The following is a 17706-nucleotide window of genomic DNA, read 5'->3' on the forward strand; positions in this document are numbered from 1 at the left end:
ACTTCAGTTCTATAATATTTTGATTTTTAGTGTTGTTTTTCATACTTTAAAGAAATAATTAATAAATAACTCAAAAAAAATTTCAGGGGTGCCACCCCCAAAATCCCTCAATTTTTTTCCGCTTCATGTATAAACTTAACCCCATACACTCGTGAGTTGGGTTCGCCCTTGCGTCTGGAGTTGCTGACGTATGGGTAGTGCAGATGTTTACATCGACATTTTGTAAAAAAAATTTATAGAACACTTGATATATGAAGAAATTATGTTAGACATTTCATAATAACAAGTATGGTTAATTATACTTATGTGACATTTAGTCAAACAAATTTTGGCTAACAAATGTATGTGGCAATAAACCTTATTTTTTATGTGTGATTAATTCATAACAAGTTTTTTCTTTTAGTACTGGAAAATATAATTAACCCTTATTTGACAAATAAGGGATGCATGATGAAATCTTACAAAAATCACATTTGCTTAAATTTTTTGAAGAAAAAGAAATAATGATTGGCTCGATTGGCTTCAGAACTTCAAATAAGAACATTCACAACAATGTTTTTTTGTTGTCCCATGGAGATATTTTATTGTCTAAAGTAATGGCTCATGGATTAAAAAAATATACAATTGAGGCATTTTGCTGGCAATCATATAGCCATGGAGGTTAGTTGACCCTGAAAATGGCCACAATTGATAAATCTCATATGAAATACACATATGTTTTGAAAATCGGATCAGTCTGGCCGGTCAGACCGGTTCAATCGATGATTGGGCTTGGCTTCGAATGGTGATCTTTTTTCAAATCGACCATTTTTGGTGTGACAGTTTCGGGTCAAACCGGTTAAACCAGCCGGTCCATGTGAACCGGATCATGCGAATCAATGTATATGAATAAAATATGTTTTTGACAAGTTTCGAAACGATGCTCTCACCTTATCAAAAAGTTGTCATACCATCAAACCATGACGCATTTCACACTCAAATATGATGTTTATCATATATATTATATTCATTTAAAAATGTCATATTGAGTTGTAAAAAATATTTTTGCACATTTATTTTTTAGATACATTATAATAAATATATATCTAATAATTTAAATATCTTTGCATATATCGGTTGTAATTTTTTCACTATATGCTCCTTCGTAATTTTTATAACAACTTGTTTATTTATTATATTATTTTATATATTATATTTTTTGTTTTGTGAAAACTTAAGACCTATAACTGATTGTGAATTTTTGAATAGAGACATATTAATAATGTATTTTTATCAGTGTTATCAGAATCGACCCGCGCATCGACCCGTGAAAATAATTTTTGAAGGTTCAACCGGTTGACCCGAAGGGTCAAGGGTTGAACCCCATATTTTTAATTAATTTATTTTTTATAAATAATAATAATATAATAAAAAAATCTTCACTTAATTTATATGGTTGTGTAATTTTATATCAATTAGATCAACAAAAAAATCAAGATAATTAATAAGTTTAAGACAAAAAATATAATACCCGTAGCATATCTGACATTAGTAAACCTCAAGCCTAAATTAGTTATAAAAATGTACATTAAAAATAGTAATAAAATGCCAAAATAAAGTTATAAAGATGAAGAATAAAAGAATTAGTTAATTCATTTCAGCATGTAGGCGATAGGTTCACTACTAGGTACTTTCAAGTTTCAAGTTTCAACCTTATATTGAGATTGCAAATGACATTTTGACACGCAGCAGCCTTTCTTTATTGTCCTTTAGTCATCTCCTACAAGCAAAAGTCCCACATCGAAACAGAGAGAGAAAATGATTGGAAAGTTTAATATAAAAAAAGTTGAGGGGATAGTAACGCTGGTAAAGTGAGGTGTGGAGAAAGACACATTTACAGTGGGTTTTCCGGTTCCTTGATAAATTCACGGGTTTTGACCGGTCAACGTGGGCTAATTGCTTATATGGTTCAACAAGAGAACCGACCCGGTTTTAGTGAAATGTTACGGTTTAACCGGTCTGACCGACGGGCCGATCCGGGTCTGATAACATTGATTTTTATATTATTATGAATATTATAATATATGAAATATTTTTAATCATCATTTATATTAAATAAATATTTATAATAATGATTATGTTAAATCCGGTCGAATCCGGGTTGAACACCGGTTGAACTATTGAATCTTGAACCGAAGAATTTTCCGATCCTATGACTGGTTCGATTTTTAAAACCTTGCAAAAATTAAGCCATCAAATTTACATCATTAAACGAATACAAAAGCCATCTTATTTCTATTCTCAACTAGATAAACAAAACACAAATCTTCATACATTATCCATATTCCAATAAAAAATGGAATTTGGTATTCAAACCTCTTTTTTCGGTAAATACATCCCCATGTCAGAGATTCCTTTATAATATTTCACTTTTGCTGACTTTTTTTTTAATTTTTAATTTTTTTTTGTTTAAATGACCCTTCATGTCAGAGATTCCATGTCACTTCTTCCCTTTTGTAGACAATTTTTTTTATTTTTTAAATATTTTTTTTGTTTGAATGACACTTCATGTCAGAGATTCCATGTCACTTCTTCTTTCGATTATCAATTCTGTGGGGTCCATATCAATTTGACATGAATTGATAAATTATCCCTCAATTATCCCTCATGTCCCCTTCCTTCAATCCTGTTTATCTTCAAAGAAAAACGTCATATGCCGCTTACGTTTGAACATTTGCCGCTTACGTTTGAACATTTGCCAACCCTTTGATCATCATCCTCTTCAATTAACATAATCATTTGTAGGCTTCACAACTCTATAATTATTTGACATCTCTTTTAATTCGAAATTATTTGACAAATAAAGTTCTCTAAAAATTATTTACTATAATAAAGTAAAATAATTATTTTATTGAATCACATTAATACATGTTACATCCCTAATCTTCTAACACAATAGTTTCGGGAGGGAACCTAGAACGAGTATGTTGTATATACGCATCAAGTTGTTCCATATATGATGTAGCCCATGTAGCTGCACAATCATACCGGAAGTGTTTCCATTGATACATAATGGGAGGCATCGGATAACCCTCTGTCAACGCAATCCGAACGTAATGATTATTATTTACGTGCCCAATAACTATAGCAACATGTTGATATAGCGGCGGAGGAGTTGATCGAAGTGGCAAATATGTCAAGCTCTGTAATTGACTAAGAACATGTAGTATGACATTATATCTCGAAGCAATTAAGAGACTCATGTATGGCATTGTCATCCAGTGCTCAATCGGTGCTCCTCTATCTGTTGCAAAGAAATTCAATGAGTTTTGAATATGATATGCTCGCTCTTCACTGCCAAATATTGCAACATATTGATCCCAGAATGTGTTCAACTCTTCCATCAAGTTATACCGGATGGTGGCCCATGCATCTTCGCCAAGACGAAGACAGACAACTATTGCTCGAAAGCCGCAATTTCCATCAGGTATTACATCTTCTACTTGTTTGATGTAATCTTGCAATATAGGTGGAAATTGACGAACATAGCCATCTACGGAGTAGTTTATCCTTTCAGACCTTGAACTCATTTGTGCAGACAAATTTCCCTGAATCGATGTGCCTGACTTCAAGTTCGAGAAAGGGCATTCGTATGTATAACTGTGTCTACTTGGTTCTTTATCTTGAATAACTGCCTTTTGCTTTGAGATGGGGCGGTCGTACGAATAACTATGTCTATTTGGTTCTTGATCATGAATAACTGTCGTTTGCTTGGTATTCACCACCCTGTCCTTCTTTGGTGGGCGTCCATGAGTATTTGTCTTAACAGCTGGTTCTTGAACAGAAGTTGTAGACAGTTTGATTATCTCCCTCAGCTTCCTTAGTAGACTGAATTTACCCAGTCTGGACTGCTTCTTAAATTGTTCTGTGAACATTTGTACCTCGACGGCACAATCAATGCCATCATTGAGTAGAGAAACACATGGCGACAAGTCAAGTTTCCTCCAAAATACATCAATGGAAGCAAGTGGTATAGGTCGACCATCATTCACATGTATTGCAATCTCGTGGGCACATGGTAGACCGTAGCATTTTCTATACTTGCATCCGCAGACATATGAATCTTGTCCAACAACTTCATACCGCTCAAATTCAGTCGAAATTAGATCCAATGCGTAGATGGAAACAAAACCCCATAATTCTCGAAAGTGCTGGGTTCTAAATCGATGTTGTATGATATTTCTACTTTTCTCCATACTGGCTTTGATCGATGAAATTTGATTTCGAATGAGCTCATGAATGAACGATACCGAAGACTTCAAGTTCGACTGTGTTGAACCCAAATAGCGTTTCAACTTGGCATGCTGACTCTCCACTCTATTAGTAGTCTGGTTCCTGAAATGCAAATAGCTATCGGTCCAAGCAGACACAAACATCTCCTTATATGGTGTCAACCATACAATTTCGATGTAATTAACCGCAGCTGGATGGTTTTGTAAAATTACCTGCATATATGACAAGTTGCATAGATACACTGACTCATTTTCTGATTCCAACAACGTTTTCCACATGGAGTAGAAAGAATTCCACAATTGCTTTTCTCTTAGTAATGACTTGCAGTTCTTGACGATGCTATTATAAATATGCCAGGTACAAAGTAATTTCGTAGCATTTGGAAATACCACTGCACACGAGTTCATAAGCGCCAATTCCCTGTCCGTGACAATAACTCTCGGAGCAGTGCACTCTTCCATTGTTGACTGTAAACACCTTAAAGCCCATGTGTAGTTCTCCTCTTTTTCTGAGTTCAAGTACACGAACGCTATGCAATATGTCATATTTGTGGAAGTCACACCAACAATCTCGAGGAGAGGCATCCTAAACCGGTTTGTCTTGTACGTTGCACCCATCAATAACACATGCGGGAATGCACGCAATAATTCCAACGAGCCTGGATATGCAAAGAACAAATCTTCGAGCTCATTAGTTAAAGCATTGGTACGATGATAGAAAATGTACCCAGACTCGTGTAGGAAGCTCATGAGAATCTGCATTTCAGATCTATCAGTTTTCTCTGCCGCCCGAATCTTCTTGTGCATTGTATATAGTATCAATTGTGGATGCATTGTAGGGATCACGGTTCTTCAACGAATTCAATATATTTCGGGGCTTCACGAAATTCTTTGACATATCTACTAGTATCTCATTTTCAACAGCAGATAATCGACCGACATACGGGTGTCCCTCCATAAATAATGCAGCGGCATGGTTATGCTTTCCACATAGCACCCTTAACATCCAATCATCATCTGTTTTCAATTTCACTCCTTTCAGTCTGAAAGGACAATCTATTTTTTTGGTGCCAGTAAATTTTGTCGACAACGTCTTATTTTTGTATGTGTCACCGCGATCACAATGTAACTACAATTTGGGTCTCTTTCCGAATCCACCAATCTCTGACCTTTTAATGACAATGATAAATCCCAAATTACGTTCAACGTCTTGAACCCAATCAATTAAGGATTGACGCGATTTGAATACCTGATGATATAGTAATTAATATAGAAATTAAGAAAGTTAGTCAGGAATTAAATGTTAATGTGTGAAATTTGACCCTAAAATTGAAGCTTGAAGCCAATAAATTTCGTGGTAAATCGCAGCATTATCATACCATGTTAGTGAAAAATTCATTTGTAACATCAACGTCTATATTGTCTTCACTTTCTTCCACATGTTCGTCTTCTTGTTTTATGAAAATATCATCCTGCCAATAATAGATATTCACCTTATCATATGCAATTAATAAAAATATTTTATGAAAAAGTAAAAAAATATGTATATTTACTTGACCGTCACTAGAACCACTTGACAATCGCAGATCTTCGACCCAACTTCGTAAGTGATCCAAATTCATTTTTGTCAGAAATGACGAAAATAAGATAGGGAGAATGGAAGAAGTGGAGAACATCTCTCCTTACAATAGAAAAAATTACAACCGTTAAAATTTGAACGTTAAAACAAATAGAGCCATTGCAAATAGAGCAAGATAAAGCCAAAAAAAAAAAGTGATTCTGAAATCATGTAATTTTTTACGAGTTCAAGTGAGTTGACAAGTCATAAGGTGATGTATCTACATTAGAGTGGTTTTATTATTTGACAAGTGAGTTGACAAGTCATAGGGTGATGTAGCTATATTTTAGAGTGGTTTTACATAAAAAATCACCATTGCGATTGTCTAAGAATAAAATTAAAAAAGCTGTTTTGTCAGATTTCCACTTTTGATTGAAGCAAGTGATATACGTGATGTATTTGTGAAAATGTAATTAGCTTCTCGGTTTCACCATTGTAGCAACTCAACGACACGAGAAGAACATATAGGTAGGCGTAAGGGCTATCATTTCCTTCAAACAATTCTCTCTTTCCTTTGGCATATCCTTTTCTTCATGTACAAATTGCTTCTGAATTTCGCTTTTCAGTTCAGATAAGATATAGATTATTCTGCTAGGATCTGGGATTTGAGAGAGAGAAGAAATGGGCAGGTTGTTCGTGGTGAATCTGGAAGGGAAGATCTATAGCTGCAAGCACTGCAGGACCCATTTGGCTCTTTATGAAGATATTGTCTCTAAGGTTGTTTTTGATCTCTAACTAACTGTTGATTATCCAGTTCTTTGTAGTTTCGTGATGTTATTGACGAAATTTCTTGTGGGTGTTGTTGTGGTGGTTGATCCACGCTGTCCTTTTGCGAGAATTGCGAATTCCTTGATTGTTCATGCGAGTGTGTATATGTTGTGGTCGTTTATCAGGTTTAACTGAAAAAATTAGAGGATTGCTGTGTGAGAAGTGAAGAATTGATTAGTGTTTTGTGTATTTGGATGAGAGTATTGATGTGTCATTGTAATTGCATTGCTGTTCTCATCAGGAAAGTTGAGTTAAATTGGTATGTTTGCCTCAGTTGTGATCCACTAGACTCTGTGGTGGTGATATCCCATTTTATTCTCTTTACTCATCTGATGTATTGGAAGCTTGAAAATGCTTCTACTTCTTGCTGTCTCAATAAAACATGGTAATTTTCTAATAAGTGTAATACCTTTTCCACCATTAACAACTATATTAAATATGACAGGTAGATTCTGGGAGGATCTTAGTGGTTTTTGTAATCTTTTAGGTAAACTGGTGTTTCTTCAATTGCTAATTTCATTTTGCAATCAAATCTTATGCTGGATAAGTGCATCCTACCTTCATTTCCCATGTTTATCAGACAGCCCACTACAATGAATGCAATAAGTTTGATGATAGATATCATGGAATACTTTAAAAAGATTGAAGGAGCCATATCGAAGGCAAAAAGGAATATGTGTTGCTCTATATCTATGATATGAATTTTAATTTGGCCTTCCTAGTTCCTACACTGTTTTATTTGAATAATTAGTCTGTTCTTACTATTGTCCAGCCTACTAAAATATCTATTCTCAAGAATCATTTGTATGTATCTGGTTTTGTGACCTCAAAGTTCAAGGGCGTATATGATATGGCACTTGAATGCAATTTGATAGGTATTCTTTGGGTGGACTACTATGTCAAACCATTTGGAAGACAATGAATCTTGGATGGATTGGTTCCAAACCGCAATTTGATTACTGCAAAACGAATAATGGGGGAAAGGAAAACTTGAAAAGATCTTGGTTGAACTGATTTGAACAGTATTGATGTTCAGGAATCTTGTGGAAAATATAGCATGGTACAATCAGATGGAGAAAAATAATGCCTGAGAGTCAATCAGGCTTCAATGCTGGGATAGATTTTTTCTTGCCAGTGGTCTATATATTTCTCATGCTTATTAAATTTATTGTCTCCAAGCACATGATGCTTATATACAATTTGCATTCCTGTGTTGTGTCAAGCTTTATGATATAAAGAGATGCATAAACCAGTGAGAAGATTGACAACTTGTAGTTAATACGAGGCGTAGAGTATAATATGCTGAATCAATCACTTATTAATGCTAGTACCATGTATCAGAGGATTTTTTTTTCAATTTCTCATTGTCCAACAAATGTTCATTGGGGATATTATATATGCAGTATTCTGACTAAATGTCTTGCTTGTGTTCTTGTATTCAGTCTTTCCAATGTCGGCATGGGAAAGCTTATCTCTTCAATAAGGTGTAAGTTTTCCTTTATTTTGGCCCTCATCGTTTTATGTTATCAATTTCATATTGAATAACATAAGCAAGTTCAGCAGTGTGTTCGAATAAGAGAGAGAAGAGTGAGAAGAAGATAGAATATAACTGTTATTTTCTTTAATGTTCTAGTCTTTAGGTGGTTTATGCAATTCTCAGCTCCCATTGTTTGACAGTGTGAATGTTACCATTGGAGAGAAAGCAGAGAGGCATATGATGACTGGGATGCATACTGTTGCTGACATTTTCTGTGTTGGATGTGGATCAATCGTGGGGTGGAAATATGTAAGATTGGGAGGCAAAAATCTGCAAAGCATGGTGTTTATACTTTACCCCCTTTGTTACTATTAGTAATTTTGGATGGTTTCTTCCAGGAGACTGCCCATGAAAAGAGCCAGAAGTACAAGGAAGGAAAGTCGGTCCTTGAACGGTTAGTGTATATCTAGTTTCTGGATTAACTTATAATAATTCTAATTTGAATCCGATACTGAAAATAAAGACTGGATGGGTTTGTTATTAATCAGGTTTAAGGTGTCTGGTCCCGACGGAAGCCATTACTGGGTCAGTCATAGTGCACATGTTGCTGGAAGTGATGCTGATGATGTTTGATTTTCCTATTCCTAATTGTACATTCTTTCACCTCTATTGCTCTTTTACAACAAGTCTTGTGAATTCTTGAAACCCATTTCCTCGTTTCGGCAGCTCTCCTAACTTGCTGTCAAATAACATGATTGTAAACATTCAATTGCTGATTCTGATGTAAAGATCTGTCTGAATTGGTTTCTTGCACAGCTTTCTTATCTGGGTTTTGTTTTCATGCAAAACACTATTATTCACATGATCATATTGTTTGGTATGCCAAACTCCATTAATGTATGATCTTATTGGTATGTTCCTCAGAATGATGTATGTTCCTCAGGTATCCACCATAAGCCTTTCCCATTTGAACGTCGCCCTAAGGCTATGCCATCCTATAAGGCCACCCCATTGTTTCTGCATTATTTAGTGCACATTCGGTTGTCCCTTTTGAGTTTTGACTTGGGAAATACTTTCCCTTTTTTCTAGGTTAAGAGGGGCTTTTAATACCAGGACTGGGACTGACCATTCCTCCAGAAATGGATAATTGTCCATCTCATTTAATAACTGTTAAATGTGAACCACTTCAATTCATGAGTGATCCTGAAGACAAGGCATTAGAGTGAAAAGTTCTAGAAAACGTTTGGAGAATAGTCCCTCAGAGAAAGTAAAGGATAGTCGTTAGTCATGACAGATTCCACAAAGAAGATGCAAAGCAAATATTTCAGGAATGAAGGAAAAGTATAACCAGAGTTCTTAAATTAAGGAACAAAATATTCAAAGAGACCCCAAGTTTTAAGAGAATACCATTGAACGGCTCCTTCAGATGAATGCAAGACGAACCAGGACTTAAAAATCTGTACAAGTTAAACAATGTTTGTAACATGAATCCAAGAGAAAGTATCCCAGCTGAAGAAAGATCAGAGATGGACAACAGCTCCCATAGGGAGTTAATTAGGTAGAAGTCCATCTCAAACCATTGGAACATGCTCCTCTGGCTTATTGCGAAATTCGGGTCCCAAAATAATTATATCACCCAAGAGAATTCACCATTCGCTCAGATAGCTCTGCACCCACGACATTCTTATATCTATGCAGCTGGGATTCCAAGTAAGTTCTCTCTGTTGGGCCAAACGCATGCCGTAGATCCTTCAGGAAAGTAAAAACATGGTGAGAAGAAGAAAATGAGATGAGGGTCTAATAAGATGGCAATTCCTGGAACAATATCTTCCACGGAAGCACAATTTCCTACAATATGCAAATAAACGGTACATGTCGAGGTGAAGAGACAGACAGCAAAAGTATTTCCTTCTCTTCACCGTAACCCCCATATGCAGGGGATCATTATCCTTTAGATAGCTTCAACTTATGCTCTTGACATAATTCAAATCCTCAAAACAGTATTATTCTCCTTTGTGAAGTACCAGTGATGGCACGACATATTAACAATATGCCAGATGGAAATTCGAAAATAACAGCAATCTAGAAGAAATGTCAAACATGAAGCTTTCAACATGCCTGGCCCAGGTCAATGCAACATAGAATGGTTGTAAATAAGTATTTAGTAGGTGGCGCATAAAATTCTATGCATCAAGTAGTTATGCAATAGCAGTGCCCTGTTGAGGTATATTACTCTGTGCAAAACGACTCTCCCCTTCAAGCACCTATTAATAATCAGCATTTAGATTGACCCTAGCAGGAAGAAAGTGGGAAATAGATGGCTCGGAAACCTTTTCTTCCTTCACTTTATCCTTCTGTTCCTATGTAACCAAAGTATGCTCTTAATGGCCATCAAAAGAGCCAGAAGTTTTACGAGTAAGCAAATTGCAAATATAGACTGATCAAACAGACGAATATTATTGCCTAGGTCTGGAGAAACTGATAATGCTACATATAATCAATGCACTGAAGTGCACAGTTTATATACCTCGTATCTCAAGTGAGATCCTTTGAACCCAATTAGAATATTACTGACATCGCCATCTATGATTTCAACTGAAGGAAGATCACTGGTTTCTGAGCCCGATTCATCATCAGAGCTTCCAAACTCAGGGTCAATCATCTCATTGTAGTCATATATAAGAAAATCATCTGAGTTGTCTCTGACAATATCATGCTGTGATTCCATACCATTCTCAGATGCAGGGATTGGTGTGGACTCGCTGTTTGCTGAGTTGGTAAAGTCTGACAAGATAACATACGCCTTTCTATCAAGCATAGGCCTAGCAATATCAAAAGGAACCCATCTGCACATATCATTTCATCTCATCAGAACTTGTGAGTGTCCACTCAAATCCATTTCTTTTTCTTTACTTTTTTTTGTCTCCAATTTGCAGTGAATAGAACATCAAGCTAGCACAAACATGTTTACCAGACAAAGAGGAATCTGAAGCATTAACTTTAATGGGAGTCATGACGATCTCATCGTCAAAACAAGAGTCGCTACATTAACTTACCTTTTCTTCCTCCCATTCTCTCATAGCAATGGGTATTTGTAAGAAAGTCGTAGTCTGATCACCAATTTACAAATTTAATCACAATCAACAAATATTTCTACAAAGTATTCTGATAAATTTGGGTGACATTAGCAGGTGAACCGTGAGAATTCAGTTGAATATTGCTTAACACGTTAGAAAGCCACCATATTTCATAGATACACAGCCTTTCACACGCTCAACACATAATTCTATAAGGTTAACCCCATTTAAGAATGGTGAGTTATAAATTTCCTCAGTAAACTATCAACTCCATCAACTTTCAGGCTTTCAGCAGACATGGGTTCCAAAAGGTAATAGAGTAACTAATAAAACTAAAAGAAGAATCGGTCTGGAAGATACAGCATCATAATTTTTCATCTTTTCATATCCCACTAACGGTGATAAAGTAGACTGGAAATATTGTTAATAGATGCAATTTTACATGAAAAAACTAGTACAAACACAAGTAACTGGGTTTGTAGAAGAACTTACTGGTAACGAAGAGGGCAGAGAAGCTCTGAAGGCCGGTATGCAGCTTTATACCTCATTTTGCTGCAGGAGTGAATGTAATACCCAAGATAATAATATTGAAGACTAGGGCAATGGACCTGATTCTCTTTTACCCATCTTATTTCCTGCAGAGCTGAGTATTTTCCTGGGGACAGAAGGGCAAAGTCGGGGTCCCAGAATAAATACTTACTCGACAAACACTTAGGAAGGATATCTACCACACCGACAGCAACTAGCTGGCCATCAATTACATATTGCTGATGGAAAGAACCAAAGCCACAAGGAGGAACTGTGCCATCACCTGATGTTGGAACAAATACTAAGGGCGTGTCCACCAGAAACATCCTATAGGAGCTCTCTGTGACATCAGCTGGGGTATCATTATGCACTTTCATCTGATATCGTCTATAAAGTGCAAACTCTTCTGGATCAAAACAGGACTTCTTCATACGTATTTCAAGTTTCCGCTTTTTCCGTTGGGGATTTTCAGCAGTTTTCTTCAAACAGCATCCTTCACTTTTACACTCTATGGCGGATCTTTTGGGGGCAGGAGCAACTGCGGCACTTTCATCTACAGAAGCTTCTTTTGCAGAAGAATAAAAGTTGATGTGTCCATTGCAAGCCTTGATTGAAAGGCCAGAATTTTCTCCAACCTTCTTTAAAGAATCAGACAACTTTTCTGCTATACTTTTGGGGGACAAACCATTATCTTCTGCATCATTTCTCGATATTTCTTGCTCATTGACATTTTTTTTAGCTGATTTTGCCTTCCTTAAAGTGGCTGCCAATTGAAATGCAATGTTACTGGAATATATGAGAATTTCTGATCCTTCAACTTGTAGCTTCCTTTTGGCCGGAGAAACCTTTTTGACGGAAGCTTTTGGTAATTCAATATCCTGAGGAAAATCCCCACTTTCTATGCATGAATGTGCCACTTTGTTGATTTCGTCTGACAAATAATGCATGATTGCTTCTTCCTTGTTATTCTTTTCAGAATCACCTAATGAAGATCCCCTTGTTTTCAAGTGTGAATCTTTGTGATGGACAGAGCTACAGGAACTATTAAAAGTCTTCGCATCTTCTTTTGACTCAACTTCTCTTTTCACATCCAACGTACCATCTAGAAACCTAGGCATATAAGTCTATCAATATTTTGAAGGGAATCACTTCCAATACAAAAAGATGCATTGGGCGAGAACACACACAGGAATATCAAATGAATTGATGTCCAGCTGATGAAGGCACGTTTGCCAGCTAACTCTGGATGAATCACATTCAGACAAGACAGCAAAAAAAATGCAATCATCCCATGAGTACTTGGAACAAATTCAATATTAGTAATTAATAATTAAAGAAAAACCGAGTCAGCCAACTCCTGGAACAGGCCCACCATCTCCAGGTTGGAAACTCCAAGGGAACAATGGCCCCTTTTCATCTCCATAGACCATTTTAAAGGCCATTGCTGTGGGTATTCAAATATCATTAGTGACCTCCTACAGTAACAAAAGCAATAGCCTAAAACAAGTATTATTTTGTGGAAATTCCTTTTGCGTGCATTAAACCAAACCAAGATGGAATGCAGATTAAAATCACACGCTCTTAGAAAAAAAATACCTCTGCATAAAATTATAAACTAGGCAATAAAAGGTTATACCTTTCCATTCGCTTAGAAACTCGAAGCTGCTCTTTTGAAGGAACAAAATCACTTGGCCTTAGACGAATAGTATAAGATGGACAGCAGGTCCTTTCCATCTCAGGTTTGTAGAGAAAAGAGCCAGATCTTCTCCAACCCTGATCTAGTAGATCTACGAAAGGAGTTTTGAATTAAAATGCAGTGATTGCAATAAAAATCTTAACCAACAAATCTGATGTAATGTTTGCATCAACAGGTACCAACAAGCTCTACAAAAGCGATAAACATGTCACCCACTTGATACATCTATCAAATTTTAAGGACAACAAAAGCGTTGCACATATATGTGGAGCACGTACAAGCATACAGACAAGCACTTACTTGCTCTCGAGTGGCACTTACTTTTGTAATCCCACCATGCTCAATCAACACCTACATTCTGGATGAGCTGTTCGCAATGAAATCCAGTTACTCTCACCTAAAGGCTTAGTTCAATTAGGGCAATAGAAGTATTATGAAGGTCCAAGATCCATGGTTTCTCATCACAAGAGAAATTAAATGCCTTCTCTTAACTCAAGCAATATGTGTAAGTGTTAGTGTATATGTATACATGTAGACAGAGAGAGACTTTATGTTTTCTTAGTAAGTGCAAAAAAGCTTTGATTGTGGGTTGGTGAGAAAGCTAATCATCGTGTCATGGCAAAAAAAAAAAAAAACTTACCATCAAAACATTGTTAAGAACTTTTGTTCATCAACTTAATGTATCCACAATACCATCATTGTGATATTATGATAATAAGAACTTACAACCTAAGCACACAAATTAACATAACAATGTTTAGAATAAATAAAGTTCACTCTTACAGGAAACAATCATTCAGAAAAGATAATTGACTAATGATGATTAAACTTCCAGTTCTCTACTTGCTACCTGTAAGTTGTAACATTATACTTGGACATATCATAAATAACTCTGAACAAAGATAATATCAGAGAGTATGAGCACTTCATTTCTGAACATCAATCCATGACAACCATCTATTAGTTGTTCTTACATATAAACATCAATTTGTAATCAAGTTTCTCTCCTAGTCAGGTTTTTGAATCCTCCATTGTGAATGACTGGAAAGAAAAGTCAACCATCAAACACCTTCCAACACGGCCTCAATAGATGCTTCGCCATTTCATCATCGTACATTACAACTTAAGCTGCCCACTTGTAGACCCCAAGATCTCCAATTATAATCCCATTTAGAGACTAGACAAGGCATATGTCCTATTCAATCCCTGATTTTGCATACTTTCATTTTTCATAGAACAAGAGTTCAGCTGTTGTCTCTACCAAGCTATGCACCATCAAGCCCTTAATACTATCAACTAACAGATGAAGATCAAGCACAAACCATCCTGTTACAACCCCTTATGCTCTTTGTGAGAAATTGAAAGATTGTAGACTTGATCTCTTTAATTTCTAGTGATTGGCATGCCATGAAAAATATATTTGAGATACAAGTCACAAATAGAGAAGTTAGCACACAATTGTTGTTCCAATGCATTGGGCAAGCACAGTGATGGGCCAAGTTGACACCATCAAGTAACACAACCATAAAGCCAAAGTAACAAACACTTTGGCTGCAAGGAGAAAAACTACAATGCAGATCAACCATATACAAATCACAATTCGCAACGAGGAACTTAGACATGAAAAAGGGCAAAGAAAGTTTATTCTTTCTATCTATGATCACAAAAAAATGAAAGCTTATTTCAAAAATTGAAAAGAAACTGAATGTACCAACCTTGGTAGTCGTCAACTGTAATACTATGCGCCCATAAACCTGCAAAAATAGAAGAAGAATAGGTAAAGCTCATTATACGAAGTTAATTCGCAGTAAAAATTCTTGCAGCCCATTTCAAACAAGAGCAGACTCTTGTAGCTTTCAAAAAGTTCAAGTATGTGTCTCAGTTACTGTAAATACAATACAAAAGTGTATCACTAAGTCACTTGGCGTGATTTTGGTACAACCAGTCACAGACACCAAAACTATCTTCAATCTTATACTTTCCATTAATTGGAAGAATATTGGACAGAAACATATTGGTGCTGCGCTAATCTGAAAATGATTTTGAGACAACAAGTATATTGCTGGATTAAAATTTGTGAAACAAAGATAATTATTTTGCCAAATTTGGAAGTATCACTTGATTGTATAATATCTTTAAGAACTTTTAATGTAGACTCCTGAATATCCAAATCAGTTAAACTACATTCACAGTGTCACAGCAAATCAGAAATCTTATTATGATTTAAATAGTATCTCCTCGACATCCTATGTGTTTTGAAGCACTTAAACAAAAAAACTTTTTCAGAGAATGAACAGTGTCCCACTAAAAGGCCCTAAGCAGGTGCAGCTCCATACAATCATTTACAAGATTGTTTGTTAACAACATATCAAAAAATAAAAGCAACATTACGTAAATGGAAGAGACACAAAGACTCATCTTGTGCCTTCATAGAAAATGGAATACAATGGTATTCATCCAATCGGAGAATTCCTTCAATGCCACACAAAATAAAATATAATCAAAGAAACACAAAGATGTGTCCTGAACCTTTAGGGAAAACTATTGTACTTGCCGATTAATGCAATTTGTTTACTGTAACAAAAAATAAAAACTAACACCAACAAAGTAGAAGCAGCAGAAAGGCTCAACCTTTGCTTTAAATGGAAAGCAATTGTGTACACCCAGATTCTTCACTGCCACATAAAATAACCCATCAAGGATCCGAAAATATTAATATTATAATAGCAATTATGCATATATGTAAACCCCAGAACCTAAATTGTTTTACAGATATCAACGTCAATTACATGGAGTTTTAGATGGAATACTAGAATATCCACAATGAATTGAAGTTGGTGATAATTTCAAAACTTCCTAAATCTTATGAACGTAAAAGCTTAAGATATCTCAATTTCTTTCACCCTCTCAATGAAGAGAAATTGAGATTCAATGTAAATTATTATATGAATTAAGAAATTATGTTTTCAACTTGTTCATAAACTTGTTGGACAGTTTCAGGCTTGCGTCTTTGTAATCTAGTGCGCCCTCTTGGTGCTTCGAAATAAAAGTTTTCTTCAATCAAAAAACTTGTTCATAAACTATTATTATTCCAAAAATATATGCAGACGCCATTGGTACCCATATCAATAAAGTGTCTAAACATCGCAATTCTCAAACATATCAAATCATCAAGGTCATATGAAAATGCAGAGTCAACGAAGATCATCAAACATAGAAATAAATACGCTTCGATTTTTAGATACAACCAACAACCAAATGATTATATTCTTTGAAAGGAATTAGCAAAGCGGACCATGAGAGATGCTGGTGCGACCAACCGATCTGCAATAGCCGCAAGAGCTTCTACGCCTGCCGTAATCAACCACCACGCTCTCTCCTCTTCCACTGCCACTGCTGCTGGCTTCGCTCCTCCTTGCCATTTTCCGATTCTCTCTGTCCATCTCAGCTCTTCTTCCTTTCAAGATACCTGTGATTTTCTCAGGCACGAAAACGACGTCGTTGAATTTTTTTAAACGGCGTCGCTGGATCCATCTAATCCCTGTATCCCATTCCCATTTCCCATCTACGGAAAATTCAAAATAGTAGACTAGAAAATTCGGGAGTCATAGTTCTTTCCCGGAAAATAAGTCCCATAAAAAGTCAAAATTGGGTACTTTTTTTCTTCTTTTAAGGCAGTTGTGTGGGTATAATCCTAGATAAACAAAGAGATCCGAATTTTTTAAAAATTGTATTTTGGTGAGATCATACGATTTTACTATCCAATTTTACGATCATATGATCTTATCGATTTTAAAAAATGTTTTTTTTTTATATTTTTTAATTTAAGTGGTGATGATTTTGAGATATGAAGGAGAATACAATGAAATTGTTAAAGATAGTGTTAATGATAGTGGTGGTGGAGAGGATTCTTCGAGAAATTTAGATTTTAGTGATAGATCTTTTCATGATATTAATTTAATAGTTATGTTGAAAAAGACACTGATGAAATTAATAAAAAAAAAATATGCTGGAAACTAGAACAATCTTGATTTCATAAGGGGTGAACATGGGAACGGATGCAAATTATTGTTTTTTATCATCCATTTATCTTTGGACGTTTGATAAAGTATATGATAGGCAATGGAGCAAAGATTAATACTAGTTTATGGAAATTATTTTTGTTTTGTTACTATAAGTTTATAACTAGATGATGCACTTCCCTTGTGCTTAATGGATGTCTTGCGTTGCAGCAGCATATATAAATGTCACCTGTGCAGAATCGTAGGGCA

The 17706-nt window shown here is 35.7% G+C and overlaps 3 protein-coding genes across 9 annotated transcripts; 1 reads left to right on the forward strand and 2 right to left on the reverse strand.

Annotated features, from left to right (window-relative positions):
• Window positions 1-2918: 2918 nt before the first annotated feature.
• LOC120014148 lies at window positions 2919-5033 on the reverse strand. Its single transcript, XM_038866069.1, has one exon. The coding sequence runs from the start codon at window positions 5031-5033 to the stop codon at window positions 2919-2921; it is 2115 nt and encodes a 704-aa protein (XP_038721997.1).
• A 1162-nt stretch (window positions 5034-6195) lies between these two features.
• Window positions 6196-8951, forward strand: LOC120014854 (protein yippee-like). Of its 3 annotated transcripts, none has more exons than XM_038866945.1 (6): window positions 6196-6357; window positions 6461-6606; window positions 8100-8143; window positions 8335-8443; window positions 8533-8588; window positions 8683-8951. In XM_038866945.1, the coding sequence occupies exons 2-6, from the start codon at window positions 6511-6513 to the stop codon at window positions 8765-8767; spliced, it is 390 nt and encodes a 129-aa protein (XP_038722873.1). In that variant the 5' UTR covers window positions 6196-6357; window positions 6461-6510; the 3' UTR covers window positions 8768-8951. The 3 variants fall into 3 exon arrangements, with proteins under 3 accessions (XP_038722873.1, XP_038722872.1, XP_038722874.1); XM_038866944.1 differs by having other exon boundaries at window positions 6456-6606; window positions 8683-8767; XM_038866946.1 differs by having other exon boundaries at window positions 6485-6606; window positions 8683-8767.
• A 514-nt stretch (window positions 8952-9465) lies between these two features.
• LOC120014852 (arginyl-tRNA--protein transferase 2-like) lies at window positions 9466-17005 on the reverse strand. Of its 5 annotated transcripts, none has more exons than XM_038866938.1 (7): window positions 16731-16829; window positions 15151-15189; window positions 13757-13802; window positions 13376-13526; window positions 11704-12849; window positions 10662-10980; window positions 9466-9883 (listed from the first exon to the last, which is right to left on the reverse strand). In XM_038866938.1, exons 4-7 carry the CDS (start codon window positions 13471-13473, stop codon window positions 9767-9769), a joined length of 1680 nt encoding a protein of 559 aa, XP_038722866.1. In that variant the 5' UTR covers window positions 13474-13526; window positions 13757-13802; window positions 15151-15189; window positions 16731-16829; the 3' UTR covers window positions 9466-9766. The 5 variants fall into 5 exon arrangements, with proteins under 5 accessions (XP_038722866.1, XP_038722865.1, XP_038722868.1 ...); XM_038866937.1 differs by having other exon boundaries at window positions 13736-13802; XM_038866940.1 differs by having other exon boundaries at window positions 13757-13832; window positions 16731-16808.
• Between the last annotated feature and the right edge of the window lie 701 nt (window positions 17006-17706).

The sequence above is a fragment of the Tripterygium wilfordii genome, chromosome 14 (genome assembly GCF_013401445.1).
Source record: "Tripterygium wilfordii isolate XIE 37 chromosome 14, ASM1340144v1, whole genome shotgun sequence".
Taxonomy (NCBI): Eukaryota; Viridiplantae; Streptophyta; class Magnoliopsida; order Celastrales; family Celastraceae; genus Tripterygium; species Tripterygium wilfordii.